The sequence below is a fragment of the Trematomus bernacchii genome, unplaced genomic scaffold, assembly GCF_902827165.1.
Source record: "Trematomus bernacchii unplaced genomic scaffold, fTreBer1.1, whole genome shotgun sequence".
Lineage (NCBI taxonomy): Eukaryota > Metazoa > Chordata > Actinopteri > Perciformes > Nototheniidae > Trematomus > Trematomus bernacchii.
This window is the reverse complement of record NW_022987737.1, coordinates 430184-450346: the sequence shown is the minus strand read 5'-3', so window position 1 is coordinate 450346 and position 20163 is coordinate 430184. Positions and strand designations below refer to the sequence as shown.

Sequence of the window (20163 nt, the reverse complement as noted above, 5' to 3'; positions counted from 1 at the left end):
TGAGTGAGTGAGTGTGTGTGAGTGAGTGAGTGAGTGAGTGAGTGAGTGAGTGAGTGAGTGAGTGAGTGAGTGAGTGAGTGAGTGAGTGTGTGAGTGAGTGTTAGAGTTACCTGCAGTGTGTCGAGGCTCTCCTGCAGACAGGGCACAGTGACCAGCAGAGAGCCTTTCTTCCTGAAGTTCTCCATGATAAAGCTCCACGCTCTGAACACACACACACACGCACACACACACACACACCACACACACACTTTAACTGAATTGGAAGCGTGTTACATTATTTGTTACAACCATAAAGTAATCTGAGTACTCTAACACACTAGCCCAGGTTAATAATAAAGAATATATTTGTGTACAGTTTTGTAGTATATGTGTGTATTTAATATGTGTGTGTGTGTGTGTGTGTGTGTGTGTACCCGACTTGCTCCTCTGGAGGCAGGAAGTACTCGAACACGTTGTTGAGGACGAGGACGTCGGCGTTCTGCAGGAGAACGTTCTGCAGACGCACATCAGAGTGGAGAACCTGCAGGAGAACACACACCGTCACCGAGTGTGTGTGTGTGTGTGTGTTGTATGTGTGTGTGTGTGAGAGTGTGTGTGTACCTGTATCCGGTCTGTCATTGTGTATTTCTGCACGATGTTCTCCTGCAGTTTGACAAACTCCTCACTGATCTCCAGACCAACGAGTCGAGAGGCCGAGCTGAACACGTAGCCCTGAACACACACACACACACACACACACACACACACACACACACACACACACACACACACACACACACACACACACACACACACACACACACACACACACACACACACACACACACACACACACACACACACACACACACACACACACACACACACACACACACACCTTATTATACCGTATCATACTTTATCGTACAGTATACAGTACTTTACTGTATCGTATCATACATTATGATATAATAAAAAGTTCTGGTCCCACTGACCCCTACAGTACTGACCCCTGTCACTACTTGATCTGCATCTCTACCCAATCCGCATTGCGCATGTGCGAGATGCACAACTCCATACGGCAACCCAAATAGGACACTTGACACAGTGGCGTTTGGCAAAGCAGAAAAAGAAAACTCAAAAAACCGAGAGAGATGAGTTATTGTGATTACAACGTGACTTCACTATTATTCAACAACTCCTTTTAGTGGGTCCTTTTAGTGGGTCCTTTTAGTGGGTCCTTTTAGTGGGTCCTTTTAGTGGGTCCTTTCAGTTAGACAGCTATCATACTGAAGAAATATTTACTGTGAACGAATGCAAAAATGTATGGCATTAATCATTTATATCTAATTACATTAACTGTGAATATCTTTCATTTTATTACAAATTGAATACAATTACATAAAAGATTTTCCATAAAAAAGTTGATTCAAGAACAAATCTCTGTTATTAGATCAGTACTTTACTTATATGACTATTATTGCTACATTTGAAAGGTCTTTACCAGCTTTGGATTTATATATATATTTATATAACATTTATAAATACATATATATATATATATATATATATATATATATAGCACCTTCTGCCATCCCATCTCTACTGACAGTCATTAACACTTACATTTTATATTTATATTCACTGTTTAAAACTTGCGCATGCGCAATGCATATTGGGCAGCCGTCTAGACGTCAAGTGTCCTATTTGGGTTGCCGTATGGAGTTGTCCAATATGGCGGACCATCTCGCACATGCGCAATGCGGATTGGGTAGGGATGCGGATCGGGTAGTGACAACCCCTACAGTACTGACCCCTACAGTACTGACCCCTGACCTCTACAGTACTGACCCCTACAGTACTGACCCCTGACCTCTGACCCCTACAGTACTGACCCCATACAGCACAGCTCCCAGTCTGGAGCCCACGTCCACCAGGACACGCCCACTGAGGTCAGGAAGCGCGCTCTCAAACAGGAAGTGGAGCTCTGGGATGGAGAAGGAGTGAGACAGGAAGTCTGTGGGAGGAGAGGAAGAGGAGGAGGAGGAGGTGAGAACATGTGTTGGATGAAGAGGATGAAGATGATGAAGATGATGAAGAGGGCGTTCTGACCCAGAGGGGCGGTTCTGGTGGATCCACAGGAGAGACAGTACGAGCGGCTCAGAGAGCCTTCATCACACAGAGAGTCCACCTCCTCTTCATCATACAGGAAGCTGTCCACATGCACCGTGGGCTTAGAGCTCTGCTGCATCTGAAACACATGAAGAAGAACATCTTCATCATCATCATCATCATCACTGCTGCATCTGAAACACATGAAGAAGAACATTATCATCATCATCACTGCTGCATCTGAAACACATGAAGAAGAACATCATCATCTTCATCATCATCACTGCTGCATCTGAAACACATGAAGAAGAACATCATCATCTTCAGAGACAGTTCCATCCATCTTCTCCTCTGCTCCGTGGTCGGGTCGCGGAGGTATCAGTTCCAGCAGAGAGCCCCAAACGTTCCTCTCCCATCAACCAGCTCTGACTGGGGGTCCCAAGGCGCTCCCAGGCCAGCGGAGAGATATAATCCCTCCACCTGGTCCATGAATTAATGCTTTGACAAGTCTGCAGACAGACGGCAGGCGAAAAACCTTTTAAAATGCGTGTTTTCTAAATGGAGATCGGCTAAGCTAACGCAATATATGCTCCGACCGTCCACACTCACAACAACGGCCTATACAGACATAAATAAAGCAGCGACTGTATTCACCATGACACAGGCAGTCTGTGGTTTGTACTTGTTTAACTTTTGTCTAGTTTCTGAACAGATATGAGGAGCTGTGAGCTCTGAGTGCTAACAGCTAACGGCTGTGTTGTTTTTCTGGGGTTCTCATTGAAGATGACGTCACGGCTCCGCCTACACTGCGTTACTATAGATACTACCCCAGTTCCTAAACTGTAATGGAAATGCGCCATAAAGTGAGCCAGTCCTAACGAGGCCTAGCCATACCGAGCGAGGCCGAGTGAGGCTGTGTAGTGGAAATGCGCCATTACTGCCGAGGACCCGGACACAGCTCTCGCTTTGGGAGTACAGAGATTGGATGGCCCTGAGTAGAGACCCCCTCACCCCATACTCCTGCAGCACCTCCCACAGTAACTCCCTGGGAACTCGGTCATACGCCTTCTCCAAGTCTACAAAACACATGTAGACCGGATCAGAGTACTCCCAGGCCCCCTCCAGGATCCTTGCGAGAGTAAAAAGCTGATCCGTCGTTCCACGACCAGGACGGAATCCGCATTGTTCCTCAATCTGAGGTTCCACTATCGGCCGGACCCTCCTTTCCAGTTCCTTAGAGTAAACTTTCCCGGGGAGGCTGAGTAGTGTGATGCCTCTGTGATTGGCACACACCCTCTGATCCCCCCTTTTGAAAAGGGGAACCACAACCCCGGTCTGCCACTCCTTCGGCACTGTTAAACCCCTGAACTCTGTAAAGAACATCCAGAAACATTCATCTGTTGCATTTTGAAAATTATTTCTCTATATTTCAGATTCCATTTACTTGTATATAGACTCTTCTTGCACTATTTCTATTCTATTTGTATTTTCTTGCACATCTCAAAACATCCTCTTGCACTATTTGATCTGTTTCATTAGTTCTATGTCCTATATATATTCATGTTGCTCTGCTGGAGGAGGACTCAGTTTGTCATTGACACATCTACACTGAAGCTGCTGAGCTCATGATGAGAGAGACTTGGATCGAATTTAATAGTACTCCAGGTGTACTCCAGGTGTACTCCAGGTGTACTCCAGGTGTACTACCTTGCTGAGGGCAGTGCTCTCAGAGGGCAGCATGGCGCTCTGAGGCAGAGACCCTCTCAGATCCTCAGAGATGCTCTGCAGGATCTTCCTCCTGTTGTCCGACAGGAGCTCATCCAGATCATCTGCAGGAGGAACACAAACAATAACAACTGTTTATTTTAATAAAGTGTTTATGTGGCTGAAACTGGTGAGGAATACATCAATGGAAATATTCTATAATAACCAAGTACATCACACAGTCTGTACACACACAGTCCGTACACACACAGTCCGTACACACACAGTCCGTACACACACAGTCCGTACACACACACAGTCCGTACACACACACAGTCCGTACACACACAGTCCGTACACACACAGTCCGTACACACACAGTCTGTACACACACAGTCCGTACACACACAGTCCGTACACACACAGTCCGTACACACACACAGTCCGTACACACACAGTCCGTACACACAGTCCGTACACACACAATCCGTACACACACAGTCCGTACACACACAATCCGTACACACACAGTCCGTACACACACAGTCCGTACACACACAATCCGTACACACACAGTCCGTACACACACAGTCCGTACATCACACAGTCCGTACACACACAGTCCGTACACACACAGTCTGTACACACACAGTCTGTACACACACAGTCCGTACACACACAGTCTGTACACACACAGTCCGTACACACACAGTCCGTACACACACAGTCTGTACACACACAGTCTGTACACACACAGTTAAAATCTGACATCTCCATAATAAACTGCTTTCAGAGAATCAGCTGCAAGTGTGCATAGAGTGTGTGTGTGTGTGTGTGTGTGTGTGTGTGTGTGTGTGTGTGTGTGTGTGTGTGTGTGTGTGTGTGTGTGTATGTGTGTGTGTCTGTGTGTGTGTGTGTGTGTGTGTGTGTGTGTGTGTGTGTGTGTGTGTGTGTGTGTGTGTGTGTCTAAGTGAGTGAGTGAGTGAGTGAGTGAGTGAGTGAGTGTGTGGGTGTGTGTGTGTGTGTGTCTGTGTGTGTGTGTGTTTACCTGACTCTCTGACCCACTGCAGCAGTCTGCTCAGATCTCTGTTCTTCACTCTGCTCAGAAGCTGCTTCACCTCCAGCTTCGCCTCACACAGATCCATCAGCAACTCTTTCTGTGTTTTTCAGTCTCTCTGAGTTTCTGAGTTTCAGAGTTTCAGTGTTTCTGCTCATGGTGAAGCAACGTGTCTGCGTGTTAAGGTGGAACCTGAGCATTCACGTTTATCACCTCTCATTATAACTCATCATTATTAATCTACACAACTATAAATATTAAACTTTACTTCATGTGTTCATTTGAGGGCAGCGGTTACATACCTGGGTGAAGGTAACTTACAGTTCATTTAAATGAAAGATACCACGTTACTCCACACTAATGGTTCAGTCCACCTTAAGAAATAAGACCGACCTCGGAAGCAGTTGTGTTTTAAAAAAAACTTTATTGACATAAGTACAGTTCACACTTCAAAATCAAAACAAAGATCAGACATAACTAGAGAATGCAATTCCTGAAGAAATTGCTAGTGGGAATGCTTTATGCTGAACAGCTGACGCTGAATTGCTATGCTGAAATGTAATGTGTAAGAAGAAAGTGAAGAATTTAGATTGAAATGATACATGAACACTGGGGGCTTGAATGTTTGATGAGAGAAGAAAAAGGCTTGGAAAAGCAGCAGAATATTTGAACTGCAAACTTTTGAACTAACTTGATGGCGAATGATCTGTCGCCATGCCAACGGCATTTGATAACATCCCTTAATACGCTTAGATGCGTTGATGGCTGCATCGTTACCAAACCTGTGAAGTTTTGGGCTGTTTGGAGTATTTTCACTGAAGTTATGAGAAAACCGTGTTTCAAGGCGAGCATTGTGTTGCCATGGCAACGGCATTTGAAGAAATCTCAAAACTGTCCGGTAGATGTCTTCACGGCTGGACTGTTGGCACACATGTGAAGTTTTAGCACTTTTTAACAATTTTCATAGGAGTCATAGCAATATCGTGTTTTATTGCAAGGGATGCGTTGCCATGGCAACAGCTTTTGAGGAAAACTCACTAATGGCACATAGACATGTTCAGGACTGGACCATTAACTGTCATCTGAAGTCTGGTGTTGTTTGGACCATTTGCATAGGTATCATGACAACATTGTGTTTTATTTCCACTATTTCAAGCATACTACGTCATCGAGTGCCGCCGAAGTACTGTTCCAATCTCCAGCATACTTGGAAATCTACCGAGCCCGGCGTACTCCGTTTGGAGAAATATCGAGGCTGCACATGTGTAGACTCCGCGGTCTTAAAATCCCCACAATGCTTTGCGCACGGACCAATTTCCCCAAATCTGTGGCGGAAGATGTAAGGCGGGGCCTCTCATATGACGCACACCTGCACACTTGCTAGCGTGTTCCACTCTTCGTTTTCCGAATGCCAGGAAGTATTCTTGACTCGCTTCTGAAGCAAGATGCTCGGCAGACATGTGCTATCAAGCAAGCGTACTCGCGATTGAGAAACACCCAGAGAGTGTGTGTGTGTGTGTGTGTGTGTGTGTGTGTGTGTGTGTGTGTGTGTGTGTGTGTGTGTGTGTGTGTGTGTGTGTGTGAGTATGAAATGAACAGTTAGAACTGACTGCTGTCAGTTGGAGTGATGACATCATCGTGTTCCATTACACAGGTGTTTATAGTTGAGCTAACGAGTTATGTAGAGATCAAAGGTTTGCATTGTTCTGAATGAGAGATGAACCTCTTGCATGTGAACGTTTTGTCACATGCACAGATATCTGTGAAATTTCAAAATGTGAAGCATGTCAAGGAAGTTGAGTATCTGAAGTGTAATTTTTGTGTACTTTCGGGTTAATAATGTGGCCTTTTTGGCAGTTTAACGAAAGGTGTGCGGCTGCTGCTGTGAGGAAATATCAGCCTGAAATTACAATGGGTTTTAATGGAGACATGTTGAAAGTTTTTGTCACTTCATGCCCTCAAGAGGCATTTTGTTTAATTATTTTTGCTTAATTATTTGTCATTTTTCAAGCTACGAGATGTTTTCCTACGTTTGTCATGAAAGATTATGTCTCAGGAATGTAAGGTTTGGGAATTATGGCAGTTTTAAAAAGAAATATGAAGGCAAATTTCAAGATTTCCTACCCTCTAGCTGTGACATCACGCACTCTAGTTAATGTTAAAATCTGAAGAAAGCCTCTGTACCAAGGTCTGAACAATGTTTAATATCTCTAAAAGTAAGAATCAGATTTAAAAGTTGTGTTACACGAATAATGTCAGAGAGATGTGTACCATTTTAAAGTTGGAATGAGGTTTCTGAGTGAAAGTATGAATGAACAGTTAGCAGTTGAAGTCGCATGAAGATTTGTTGAAGTCTGAAGAGTTCTCCATTGACTTCCATGTTAAAAATGTGATGAATTATGGGATGTATCTCTGGAATTATGAAAGTTATGAATGATAAAAGTAATAGCAGTCGATTCCCAACCGAGCTGAACGTTTTGATGTTTGAACGGAGTTTCTGCGATGTTCAATGCAGGAGGAGAAGAGGTGCAAAATTCCCACTAAATGAATGTTTGGCAGTAATTCAGGATAAAACATTAAAAATATCTCTGCATCTTATATATATATATATATAAGGTATAAGATGTTTGTCAGTCATTAGTTTATGTGTGCATTTGAATGAATGGCCAGTTTAAAATATAAAAAAATAGTTGTAATGTTTCTGTGAATTTTGACTTTCTCAGAAATTAGAAAATACATTTGAGGAAACATTTTGAATCCTGAAAAATAATCACTATTGGAAACAAAGTAAAAATAAACACTTTTTGACTTATTTTCTCAGAATCTTTTGTATTTTGACTTTTTTTCCAGAATTTTGACTTTTTCTAATGTTTTTGTTATCTTGTGACTTTTTCTTGAGTTTTGACTTTCTCAGAATTTTGACTTTTTCTCAGAATTTTGACTTTTTCTTGAGTTTTTAGGTTTTTTAAAAACTTTTTCTCAGATCTTTTTATTTTTCTCAGAGTTTAGAAAACACACCTTTTAACGTGTTTTAGTCTCCGATCCTCTGTCCTCAGAATTCTGATCTGAAATGATCATTTCAAATATATATCTTTTAGAGTTCAGATTTGCAGTCACAGTGCAATGTAAACCGGTTTCCTCTCATTAGTAATGAGTCGTTCCCCTCCGGGACGGCAGAGGGCGCTTTGTTGAAAAGCAGCTCTGCTCTCCGCCAGCAGCAGCAGAAGAAGAAGAAGAAGTGTTTCCGGGTCAGTTCTGATTAGATGACGTTCCTCTGAGTTTCTGCTTCAGTTTCATCATCAAACTCTCAAACAGCCGGTAAGTCTCCTCCGTGTCTGCTCCAATGAGCTCTGTGTCTGCTCCTCTGTCTCTACAGGGCTCGATGGGGGCTCCGAGAGAAGCTAACTGAGCTAACTCACCGCTAACACTGAGCTAATGCTAATCTGCTGTTTACACCGACGGGGAAGCTAATGCTAAGCTAACGTTATAAACAGCTGTAAACGTTACAAACAGCCTGATTATAAACTAATATATCGATCAGAGTGATTATAGATAAGAGGATAGAGGATTACTAAGTGTTGTCATGTCGTGTTTCTGGGCTCAAACTCTTCCATATGTCGACTGTACATAGTGATCATTCTGCTCAGAGATCATCCGCTAAAGTGAGAGGAGTGGGTTAATGTGGATCTTTATCCTGAAACTAGGAAAACTAAGAGATTTAGTTAAAAACATATCAGTGTTTTTACAGCAGAGATGAAGCTGAATTCACTGAACGCGTTTATTATTGATTCTGTGTTCAGGGTTTAGGGGAAATATAAGACTTGCATTAAAAGTGAATAAATAGTTTGTGATGACTTGCTGTTGAAATACTACCTGTTTCACTGGCGATAACAAACTGATGACATGTGACGAGTTTCTATTGGCCACTCATCATCACATGAGAGCTGTTCATCACAACACCTTCCTTACTGTAGCGCACTCACACACAGACACACTCACAGACACACTCTCACTCACTCACACACACTCTCACTCACTCACACACACACACACACACACACACACACACACACACACACTCGCACACACACACTCGCACACATACACACTCACACAGACACACTCACACAGACACACTCACAGACACACTCACAGACACACTCACACAGACACACTCACAGACTCACACACACACTCACAGACACACACACTCACAGACACTCACACAGTCACAGACACACACACTCACAGACTCACACACACTCACAGACACAGACACTCACACACAGCTGGGGTTGTAATCAGACAGTTACCTGTACTTCAGGTGTAAGGCGTCCCTTGAGGACAGATCCTTTTAATGTTCAGAAAGCTCTCTGTATTCTTCTCACCTGACTCTCAGAGGAACATCAGGACTCAGGTGTGTCACCATCAGTCCTGTTGCTATGGTTACCTGCAATGTTCTGATTGATCGTCATGTCTCTAAACGCATCACCGTGTTGCGTTCAAAGACCTCCCTAAAACCTCCCTTCTTCTTCTCTCCTCTGAAACAGGAAGTGTGTGTCGAGCTGCGTCTTCACCTGTCAGCTGACCTGCTGACTCACTGAGCCAATCAGAAGGGGGCTCCCCTCCACACACACATCTGTTTTAACACACACACGGTGAGTGAGCAACACACACACATCTCTAATTTAACACACACATGGTGAGTGAGACACACACACATCTCTGTTCTAACACACACACGGTGAGTGAGCAACACACACACATCTCTGTTCTAACACACACACGGTGAGTGAGCAACACACACACATCTCTGTTCTAACACACACACGGTGAGTGAGCAACACACACACATCTCTGTTCTAACACACACACGGTGAGTGAGCAACACACACACATCTCTGTTCTAACACACACACGGTGAGTGAGACACACACACACATCTCTGTTCTAACACACACACGGTGAGTGAGCAACACACACATCTCTGTTCTAACACACACACGGTGAGTGAGCAACACACACACATCTCTGTTCTAACACACACACGGTGAGTGAGACACACACACATCTCTAATTTAACACACACGGTGAGTGAGCAACACACACACACATCTCACACGGTGAGGGCTAACGACTTCTATACTTCCACTAATTTCTGATACTTGAGGTTATATTGTGTGTTTCCTGTGACCTCATCCTGACGTGTGTTTCCTGTGACCTCATCCTGACGTGTGTTTCCTGTGACCTCATCCTGACGTGTGTGTGTGTGTGTTTCCTGTGACCTCATCCTGACGTGTGTTTCCTGTGACCTCATCCTGACGTGTGTTTCCTGTGACCTCATCCTGACGTGTGTTTCCTGTGACCTCATCCTGACGTGTGTTTCCTGTGACCTTCAGGGTTAGCTCCAGCCGCCACCATGGTGTTAGCCGACCTGGGGAGGAAGATCACGTCGGCGCTGAGGTCGCTCAGCAACGCCACCATCATCAATGAGGAGGTACATCGAATCATATATTTATATACTCAGAGGGGGGGGGGTGCACCTTTGTTTAAAGACTATAAACACGGCTCCCTACAGCTTCATTAGAGTAAGGGGGAACCATGGCAGTTAATTAATGTGCATGTTCATGGAATAGAGGAAACGCTGCATATTTGAAATATCAAACAATTTGGAAGCACTGAATACTTAAAGGAGTTTGTGGCGTGTGGCGCAGTGGATAGAGCGTTGGTGTTCGGATCAAGGGAGCACAGGTTCAAACCCCACTGCAGTCAGCATGTCGTTGTGTCCCTGAGACACTTCACCCCAAAGTGCTCCTGTGGGGATTGCCCACAGTATTGAGTATGTAAGTCGCTTTGGATAAATGCGTCTAACAAGTAACATGTCATGTAATGTCTGTGTGTGTGTCGGTGTGTGTGTCTCTGTCTCTGTCTGTGTGTGTGTGTGTGTGTGTTTCAGGTGCTGAACGCCATGCTGAAGGAGGTGTGTGCTGCTCTGCTGGAGGCCGACGTCAACATCAGGCTGGTCAAACAGCTCCGAGAGAACGTCAAGTCAGTATTCAATATAAACCTGAGACTAAACCTGGTCCACAGACTAAACCTGAGACTAAACCTGGTCCACAGACTAAACCTGAGACTAAACCTGGTACATTGACTAAACCTGAGACTAAACCTGGTCCAGAGACTAGACCTGGTCCACAGACTAAACCTGAGACTAAACGTGGTCTAGAGACTAAACGTGGTCTAGAGACTAAACCTGGTCCACAGACTAAACCTGAGACTAAACGTGGTCTAGAGACTAAACCTGGTCCACAGACTAAAACTCTGTGTTTTGTCCCTGCAGGGCTGCCATAGATCTGGAGGAGATGGCCTCCGGTCTGAACAAGAGGAGGATGATCCAGCACTCTGTCTTCAAGGAGCTCGTCAAGGTCAGAGGAGACGGATCAACACCTGAAGAGTCAGATATAAAGAACACATGGATCAGACTCACATGTGTGATGTGTGTGTGATGTGATGTGTGTTTAATGTGTGTGTGATGTGTGTTTAATGTGTGTGTGCAGCTGGTGGACCCCGGCGTGAAGGCCTGGACTCCGACCAAAGGAAAGAACAACGTCATCATGTTTGTGGGTCTGCAGGGCAGCGGGAAGACCACTACCTGCTCCAAGGTGAGCCCCTCACCTGTACACACACCTCACCTGTACACACACCTCACCTGTACACACACCTCACCTGTACACACACCTCACCTGTACACACACCTCACCTGTACACACACACCTCTGTACACACACCTCACCTGTACACACACCTCACCTGTACACACACACCTCTGTACACACACCTCACCTGTACACACACCTCACCTGTACACACCTCACCGTACACACACCTCACCTGTACACACACCTCACCTGTACACACACACACCTCTGTACACACACACACCTCTGTACACACACACACCTCTGTACACACACCTCACCTGTACACACACACCTCTGTACACACACACACCTGTACACACACACACCTGTACACACACACACACCTCTGTACACACACCTCACCTGTACACACACACCTCTGTACACACACACACACACCTCTGTACACACACCTCACCTGTACACACACCTCACCTGTACACACACCTCACCTGTACACACACCTCACCTGTACACACACACACCTCTGTACACACACCTCACCTGTACACACACCTCACCTGTACACACACACCTCACCTGTACGTACACACACCTCACCTGTACACACACACACCTCACCTGTACACACACACCTCACCTGTACACACACACCTCTGTACACACACCTCTGTACACACACCTCACCTGTACACACACCTCACCTGTACACACACACACCTCTGTAGTACCTGTTGTATCTGCTGTGTTTCTCACTGTGTGTGTCTGCAGCTGGCCTATTACTACCAGAGGAAAGGCTGGAAGACCTGTTTGATCTGTGCTGACACCTTCAGAGCAGGTACACACACACACACACACACTCAGTTAGACTCACACACTCGGACTCACACACTCAGTTAGACTCACACACACACTCACTATCTCCGACACACACACTGACGCACACTCAGTCACTCGCATACACTCACCTTCACACACAAACTGACCTACCCACACACACACACACACACACACACACACACACACACATTGACTCACTCACACACACGCACACACACACACACACACATTGACTCACTCACACACACGCACTCGTTAACGTTTCCTCTGCTCTCAGGCGCCTTCGATCAGCTGAAGCAGAATGCCACTAAAGCCAGAATCCCCTTCTACGGCAGGTGAGGTTTACAGGAAGTGATGTCATAATGAGAACACCTTGACATCAGAACAGGAAGTGAGTGTTGTGTACTTCCTGTGTTCAGCTACACGGAGATGGACCCGGTTGTCATCGCTGCTGAAGGCGTGGAGAAGTTCAAAGGAGAGAACTTTGAGATCATCATCGTGGACACGAGCGGGCGTCACAAGCAGGAGGACTCTCTGTTCGAGGAGATGCTGCAGGTGTCCAACGCTGTGGTGAGTCCCTGAACGCACCACCAGTAACACATCACCAGTAACACACTGCTGGTACCTGAACACATCACCAGTACCTGAACACATCACCAGTACCTGAACACAGTACCTGAACACAGTACCTGAACACATCACCAGTACCTGAACACATCACCAGTACCTGAACACATCACCAGTAACACATCACCACTAACACACTGCTGGTACCTGAACGCATCACCAGTACCTCAACACATCACCAGTACCTCAACACATCACCAGTAACACACTGCTGGTACCTGAACACATCACCAGTACCTGAACACATCACCAGTACCTGAACACATCACCAGTACCTGAACACATCACCAGTACCTGAACACATCACCAGTAACACATCACCAGTAACACACTGCTGGTACCTGAACACATCACCAGTACCTCAACACATCACCAGTATCTCAACACATCACCAGTAACACACTGCTGGTACCTGAACACATCACCAGTACCTGAACACATCACCAGTAACACACTACTGGTCCCTGAACACATCACCAGTAACACACTGCTGGTACCTGAATGCACCACCAGTACCTGAACACATCACCAGTAACACACTGCTGGTACCTGAACACATCTCCAAAAAACATAAAACATCACCAATACCCTGAACACACCGTTCTTGAATAACACACCAGTACCTGAATGCAAAGCCATTTCCTTTAAATACCAGTACCCTGAATGCACCACCAGTACCTTCACCAGTACCCTGAATGCACCACCAGTACCCTGAATGCACCACCAGTACCCTGAATGCATCACCTGAATGCACCACCAGTACCCTGAATGCACCACCAGTACCTGAATGCACCACCAGTACCTGAATGCACCACCAGTACCCTGAATGCACCACCAGTACCCTGAATGCACCACCAGTACCCTGAATGCACCACCAGTACCCTGAATGCACCACCAGTACCCTGAATGCACCACCAGTACCCTGAATGCACCACCAGTACCTGAATGCATCACCTGAATGCACCACCAGTACCCTGAATGCACCACCAGTACCTGAATGCACCACCAGTACCCTGAATGCACCACCAGTACCCTGAATGCACCACCAGTACCTGAATGCACCACCAGTACCCTGAATGCACCGCACCAGAAAACAACGTCATATGTATTTGAATAGTTTTTATTTATTTTTACTTTATAACTTTCCTCTAATCCATGTTTGTGTCTTGATATTTGTTGCTTCTCGATTCTGTTTAATTGTTTTAATCACATTGACAGTGAGCAGAGAGTCTTGTGTCTCAGGTGTGTGTCTACCTGTGTTTCCATAGCAACCGGACAACATAGTGTACGTGATGGACGCGTCCATCGGTCAGGCCTGTGAGTCCCAAGCGAAGGCCTTCAAAGAGAAAGTGGACATTGCGTCCGTCATCGTGACCAAGCTGGATGGACACGCTAAAGGGGGCGGAGCTCTGAGCGCGTGAGTGATGTCACAGCCAGCCGGCCAATCACTGAGGCTGCTTGTGACTTACTTTAACATTCATGTAGTCCTAAATAATTCAGTGATATTTCGAAATACTGGTCATGCTTTATGATCGTTGTCAAAGAAGAAAAAACATCAAAATTAATTTCATTTTTTATATGATTTCCTGAATACTTGTTGTTATTATATATCGAACTGAATGACCTGCATCTGTTATCCGTTTGATTATTTTACATTGTTTTAGTTTTGTTGTAATTGACGGACGTTCTTCCTGTCAGTGTCGCTGCGACCCGGAGTCCCATCATCTTCATCGGGACCGGAGAACACATCGATGACTTCGAGCCCTTCAAGACTCAGCCGTTCATCAGCAAGCTGCTGGGTGAGAGACACACACTCACTCACTCACTCACTCACTCACTCACTCACTCACTCACACTCACTCACTCACTCACTCACTCACAAACTCACTCACTCACTCACTCACACACACACACAGGCCCAATCCCAAACCACTCCCTCGACCCTACCCCTCCGTGACGGAGTGAACTCCGTCTGTAGCCACACTCGCAGCTGAACGAGGCTCCTCCTGTCAGATGGAGGGAGTAAATACAGCGGCAAGCTTTGGGACAAACTCCCCTCTCTCTGGCAGAAACAGGAAATGCTGTAACTGTATGTAACAACGGTTTCAAATCAGCATCTCTTTGACAAAAAATGTAAATTAATAACTCAAATAAAACTCCAAACATCTTTCATTGTGTTACTTTTTCTGTAAAGCTCTTTTAGTTTTAAACCTGATGTTTATAAGCTTCTTAGTTTTTGCAACAGTCTGTAAATATACACAACTTTATAATAAAATGCACACATTTACCTTTTTCTAGACTAAACACAGGTATGATCCTAAGTTAAAAAAATACGAGGTTATCATGAGGTTGTTAACATCGCAGTTTATCAGTGGATGTTTGCTGGAACTACTTGTAAACAGCGTGTTTCCTGACGGACACACACAGCGTGACTCCGGTCAGGTAGAGACCGGTCTCAAGTCAGCACCGCTGCAGACTCGCTGTTTGAGGGCTTTATAGCCCACTCCCCCTCCACACCGCTCCACACTCGTTGGTTTGGAACAGCACTCAATGTGGCGGACCCTCCGCGCGAACGCGCAAACGGAGGGGGAGGGGGAGGGGGAGGGGGAGGGGTTAGGGGTAGTGTGTAGGGGTAGGGTGTAGGGGGCGGTTTGGGATTGGGCCACACACACACACTCACTCACTCACTCACTCACTCTCACACACACACAGCATTATACTAACACAGCGGCTCCTCTCTCTTCCTCCTCCTCTTCCTCCCCTCTCCTCCTCCTCCTCTTCCTCAGGTATGGGTGATATTGAGGGTTTGATTGACAGAGTGAATGAACTGAAGCTGGACGACAACGAGGAGCTGATCGACAAACTGAAGCACGGTGAGAATCTGAGACTCTCCACACGCCGATATATTAATTATAGTTGTTGTTGTTGTTATTATAACATGTGTTTGTGCTGCAGGTCAGTTCACCCTCAGAGACATGTACGAGCAGTTCCAGAACATCATGAAGATGGGCCCCTTCGGACAGATCATGGTAAACTCTGCAGACATTTAGACCAACGTTTCTCTATACTTTAGTTTAATGACATGTTTCTGATCATTTTTAGATGTTATTCACATGTTCTTATATTCCTTTTCACATGTTTCTGATCATTTCATACACGGTTTCCAGGTTTTTTTTTCCACTACTTTTTTCCGGTATTTTTCACATTTTCTTTAACTTTCCGGACATTTTTCAGATTGTTCCGTCTGAGTTTGACCCCTTTGAGTCACATGTTTAAGCTGTAGGAAGATGTCTGCTGGGTATTGAGAGAACGCAGTGCTCTAACGGTCTCTGTGGTGCGTTCAGGGGATGATCCCGGGCTTCGGGACAGACTTCATGAGCAAAGGGAACGAGCAGGAGTCCATGTCCCGGCTGAAGAAGCTGATGACCATCATGGACAGCATGAACGACCAGGGTAACACCACTCATACACTCATACAGTCATACAGTGCCTAACCCATCATGGACAGCATGAACGACCAGGGTAACACCACTCATACACTCATACAGTGCCTAACCCATCATGGACAGCATGAACGACCAGGGTAACACCACTCATACACACATACAGTGCCTAACCCATCATGGACAGCATGAACGACCAGGGTAACACCACTCATACACTCATACACACATACAGTGCCTAACTCATCATGGACAGCATGAACGACCAGGGTAACACCACTCATACACTCATACAGTGCCTAACCCATCATGGACAGCATGAACGACCAGGGTAACACCACTCATACTCTCATACACACATACAGTGCCTAACTCATCATGGACAGCATGAACGACCAGGGTAACACCACTCATACAGTGCCTAACCCATCATGGACAGCATGAACGACCAGGGTAACACCACTCATACTCTCATACACACATACAGTGCCTAACTCATCATGGACAGCATGAACGACCAGGGTAACACCACTCATACAGTGCCTAACCCATCATGGACAGCATGAACGACCAGGGTAACACCACTCATACAGTGCCTAACCCATCATGGACAGCATGAACGACCAGGGTAACACCACTCATACACTCATACAGTGCCTAACTCATCATGGACAGCATGAACGACCAGGGTAACACCACTCATACAGTGCCTAACCCATCATGGACAGCATGAACGACCAGGGTAACACCACTCATACTCTCATACAGTGCCTAACTCATCATGCCCCTTTGAAACACCTGTGTGCCGTACAGCCTGAAATCAAAACCCATAAAAGAGACTTTTCCATCTTTAGTTACACCTTAAAACATCAAACTAATGAAACAATAAGGTCACGGTTCTGAAAATTAATAAAATGTTAATACTAATGCTGATTCTCATCACCTGCCGTCAGACTGAGCTGCGTGAGAATGGATCATTATATATATATATATACACATATATATACACACTCTTGAATCCTTCATAAAATCTCTCAAAACTCACTTGTTCACTGTAGCTTTCAAACTCTGAGCAACAACACACACACACACACACACACACACACACACACACACACACACACACACACACACACACACACTCTTGGATTAGGAATACTGTATATGTTTGTTTTCTTTGTACTGTTTCTGATTGTATTTATAGCGCCTTTGAGCACTAGGAAAAACGCTATAAATATATATTTATATCCTGTGTGTCTTCAGAGCTGGACAGTAAGGACGGGGCGAAGCTCTTCAGTAAGACCCCCAACAGGATCCAGAGGGTGGCTCGGGGCTCTGGGGTTTCCATGCGAGACGTGCAGGAGCTCCTCACGCAGTACACCAAGTTCGCCCAGATGGTGAAGAAGATGGGGGGCATCAAGGGGCTCTTCAAAGGTAGGGGGAGGGGCATCAAGGGGCTCTTCAAAGGTAGGGGGAGGGGCATCAAGGGGCTCTTCAAAGGTAGGGGGGGGGCAGTGGGGGGGGCAAGAGTACACACATCCTTTACTCAAGTAGAAGTACAGATACTCATGTTTAAAAATACTGGTAAAAGTAGAAGTACTGACTAAACTTCTTTACTCAAGTAAAAGTAAAGAGGGCTTTGAAATGTACTTCAGTAAAAAGTACCCATAACTAGCAGCTGTTTTAAAGAGTAAGTACAGGTAGAAAGTACAGGTATTTGTGTTCATGTAAGAAGTAGAAAGTACAGGTATTTGTGTTCAACATGTAAGAAGTAGAAAGTACAGGTATTTGTGTTCAACATGTAAGAAGTAGAAAGTACAGGTATTTGGGTTCAACATGTAAGAAGTAGAAAGTACAGGTATTTGTGTTCAACATGTAAGAAGTAGATAGTACAGGTATTTGGGTTCAACATGTAAGAAGTAGAAAGTACAGGTATTTGAGTTCAAAGTGTAAGAAGTCAAAGTAAAATAAGTAGTGGAGTAAAGTACTGATACCAGAACAATGTATTTAAGTACAGTAACAAAGTATTTGTACTCCAATACTTCTAACCTCTGAGTAAAGGCTATAGTAGGAAATATGTGCGTGTGTTCAGGAGGAGATATAAATGTGTGTGTGTGTGTGTGTGTTCAGGAGGAGACATGTCGAAGAACGTGAACCCGTCTCAGATGGCCAAACTGAACCAGCAGATGGCGAAGATGATGGACCCCCGCGTGCTGCATCACATGGGTGAGTCCACGTCCTGCAGGAGGTCACATGACGCATGGGTTGGAGTTAAATAATGTGAAATATCACCACAGCCCGACGGGGAATACAAGAGATTCAAGGTTTATTTTATAGTTTAATATTCCATCCCTCACATACTAATGTATATTTAATAACTTGCTTTATATTTTGTTTTTGTTCATTTGTAAATTCAACATGTATATTTTCTACTTTCTTGTTTATTTCTAGTCTTTTAATTTCCATGTCTTTTTATGCTGCTGCAACTCATTGGGATTGATTGGGATCAATAAAGTACTTCTGATCTTCTCTTAACTCTCATACGTTTGTATTAAGCAGATAGGAAGTCCTCTGAGGTTAAAGTCACACATTTAGTCCAAAATATTATGTTTTTCTCGTTATTTTCCATGTTTTATTCCTTTGTAAACATTTGTTTTATTATTTTTTTTTTAAGAGGTGAGTTTTTAGCAGAGATGAAAAAAGGTCAACAGACTGAGCAGTTGGGATTTAATTGTTTAATTGATGTGTGTTTATATCTCAGGTGGGATGGCAGGGCTTCAGTCCATGATGCGTCAGTTCCAGCAGGGCGCCGCCGGCAACATGAAGGGCATGATGGGGTTCAACAACATGTGACCAACCACCAATCAGATGCCTTTAAACATAACAAGCTCCGCCTCCTGACAGGTACAGGTGGTGGGGGCGGGGCTTAGAGAGAGAGAGAGAGAGAGAGAGAGAGATGAAGCAGGAAGTCCAAAGAGACTAAAATAACAGCAGGTTTTGAGTTTGTCGTCTTTATTAAAAATAGCAGAAAATCAGACTTAAAGGAGCAGTGTGTCGCTTATATGATGATAACATGTTATACTGCTTCTTTAAGTCTGTCACTTATATGATGATAACATGTTGTACTGCTCCTTTAAGTCTGTCACTTATATGATGATAACATGTTGTACTGCTTCTTTAAGTCTGTCACTTATATGATGATAACATGTTGTACTGCTCCTTTGAATGAGGAAGAGGAGAGTTTTCTGGGCCTCATTAATTTAATTCTATATAAGATGTTTGTGTATAAGATTTAAACGGAGAGTCTGTCCCGATTGGACGAGGAGACGTCACATGATGGTCAGGATGATGGTGATGAAGAGGATATTAGTTAGTGACAGTATTTTTGTCATATAATAAACATTTGTATTGCACCATTTTAAACCTGCTGAGTTTTTATTTCATTGTCGTGTTTGTGTGTGTGAGCGACCTCCTGATGAATGTAGTTCTTAAATATATCTGAGTGAGACCTCCTGATGAATGTAGTTCTTAAATATCTCTGAGTGACACCTCCTGATGAATGTAGTTTTTAAATATCTCTGAGTGAGACCTCCTGATGAATGTAGTTCTTAAATATCTGAGTGAGACTTCCTGATGAATGTAGTTCTTAAATATCTGAGTGAGACCTCCTGATGAATGTAGTTCTCGGAGTGAGACCTCCTGATGAATGTAGTTCTCGGAGTGAGACCTCCTGATGAAT

The 20163-nt window shown here is 44.6% G+C and overlaps 2 protein-coding genes across 3 annotated transcripts in view; one reads left to right on the top strand and one right to left on the bottom strand.

The window, feature by feature from the left end:
• The window catches only part of zgc:109986 (uncharacterized protein LOC553566 homolog), a 6713-nt gene extending 1683 nt beyond the window's left edge, over window positions 1-5030 (bottom strand). The window contains exons 1-7 of the mRNA XM_034146084.1: window positions 4844-5030; window positions 3799-3920; window positions 2092-2230; window positions 1875-1996; window positions 601-711; window positions 414-520; window positions 111-201 (exon numbers count right to left, since the gene is read on the bottom strand). Of these exons, the coding sequence (XP_034001975.1) occupies window positions 111-201; window positions 414-520; window positions 601-711; window positions 1875-1996; window positions 2092-2230; window positions 3799-3920; window positions 4844-4940 (789 nt within the window). The 5' untranslated portion in view covers window positions 4941-5030. The remainder of the gene's footprint in view (window positions 1-110; window positions 202-413; window positions 521-600; window positions 712-1874; window positions 1997-2091; window positions 2231-3798; window positions 3921-4843) is intronic.
• Window positions 5031-8075: 3045 nt separating this feature from the next.
• srp54 (signal recognition particle 54) lies at window positions 8076-19847 on the top strand. 2 transcript variants are annotated; one of them, XM_034146087.1, is made up of 17 exons: window positions 8076-8170; window positions 9403-9510; window positions 10252-10349; window positions 10809-10900; window positions 11193-11277; window positions 11410-11514; window positions 12286-12352; window positions 12632-12689; window positions 12774-12924; window positions 14250-14398; window positions 14680-14780; window positions 15768-15854; window positions 15937-16010; window positions 16326-16434; window positions 17688-17858; window positions 18555-18650; window positions 19186-19847. In XM_034146087.1, the coding sequence occupies exons 3-17, from the start codon at window positions 10272-10274 to the stop codon at window positions 19275-19277; spliced, it is 1515 nt and encodes a 504-aa protein (XP_034001978.1). In that variant the 5' UTR covers window positions 8076-8170; window positions 9403-9510; window positions 10252-10271; the 3' UTR covers window positions 19278-19847. The 2 variants fall into 2 exon arrangements, with proteins under 2 accessions (XP_034001978.1, XP_034001979.1); XM_034146088.1 differs by lacking the exons at window positions 8076-8170; window positions 9403-9510 and adding an exon at window positions 9898-9902.
• The last annotated feature ends 316 nt before the right edge of the window (window positions 19848-20163 follow it).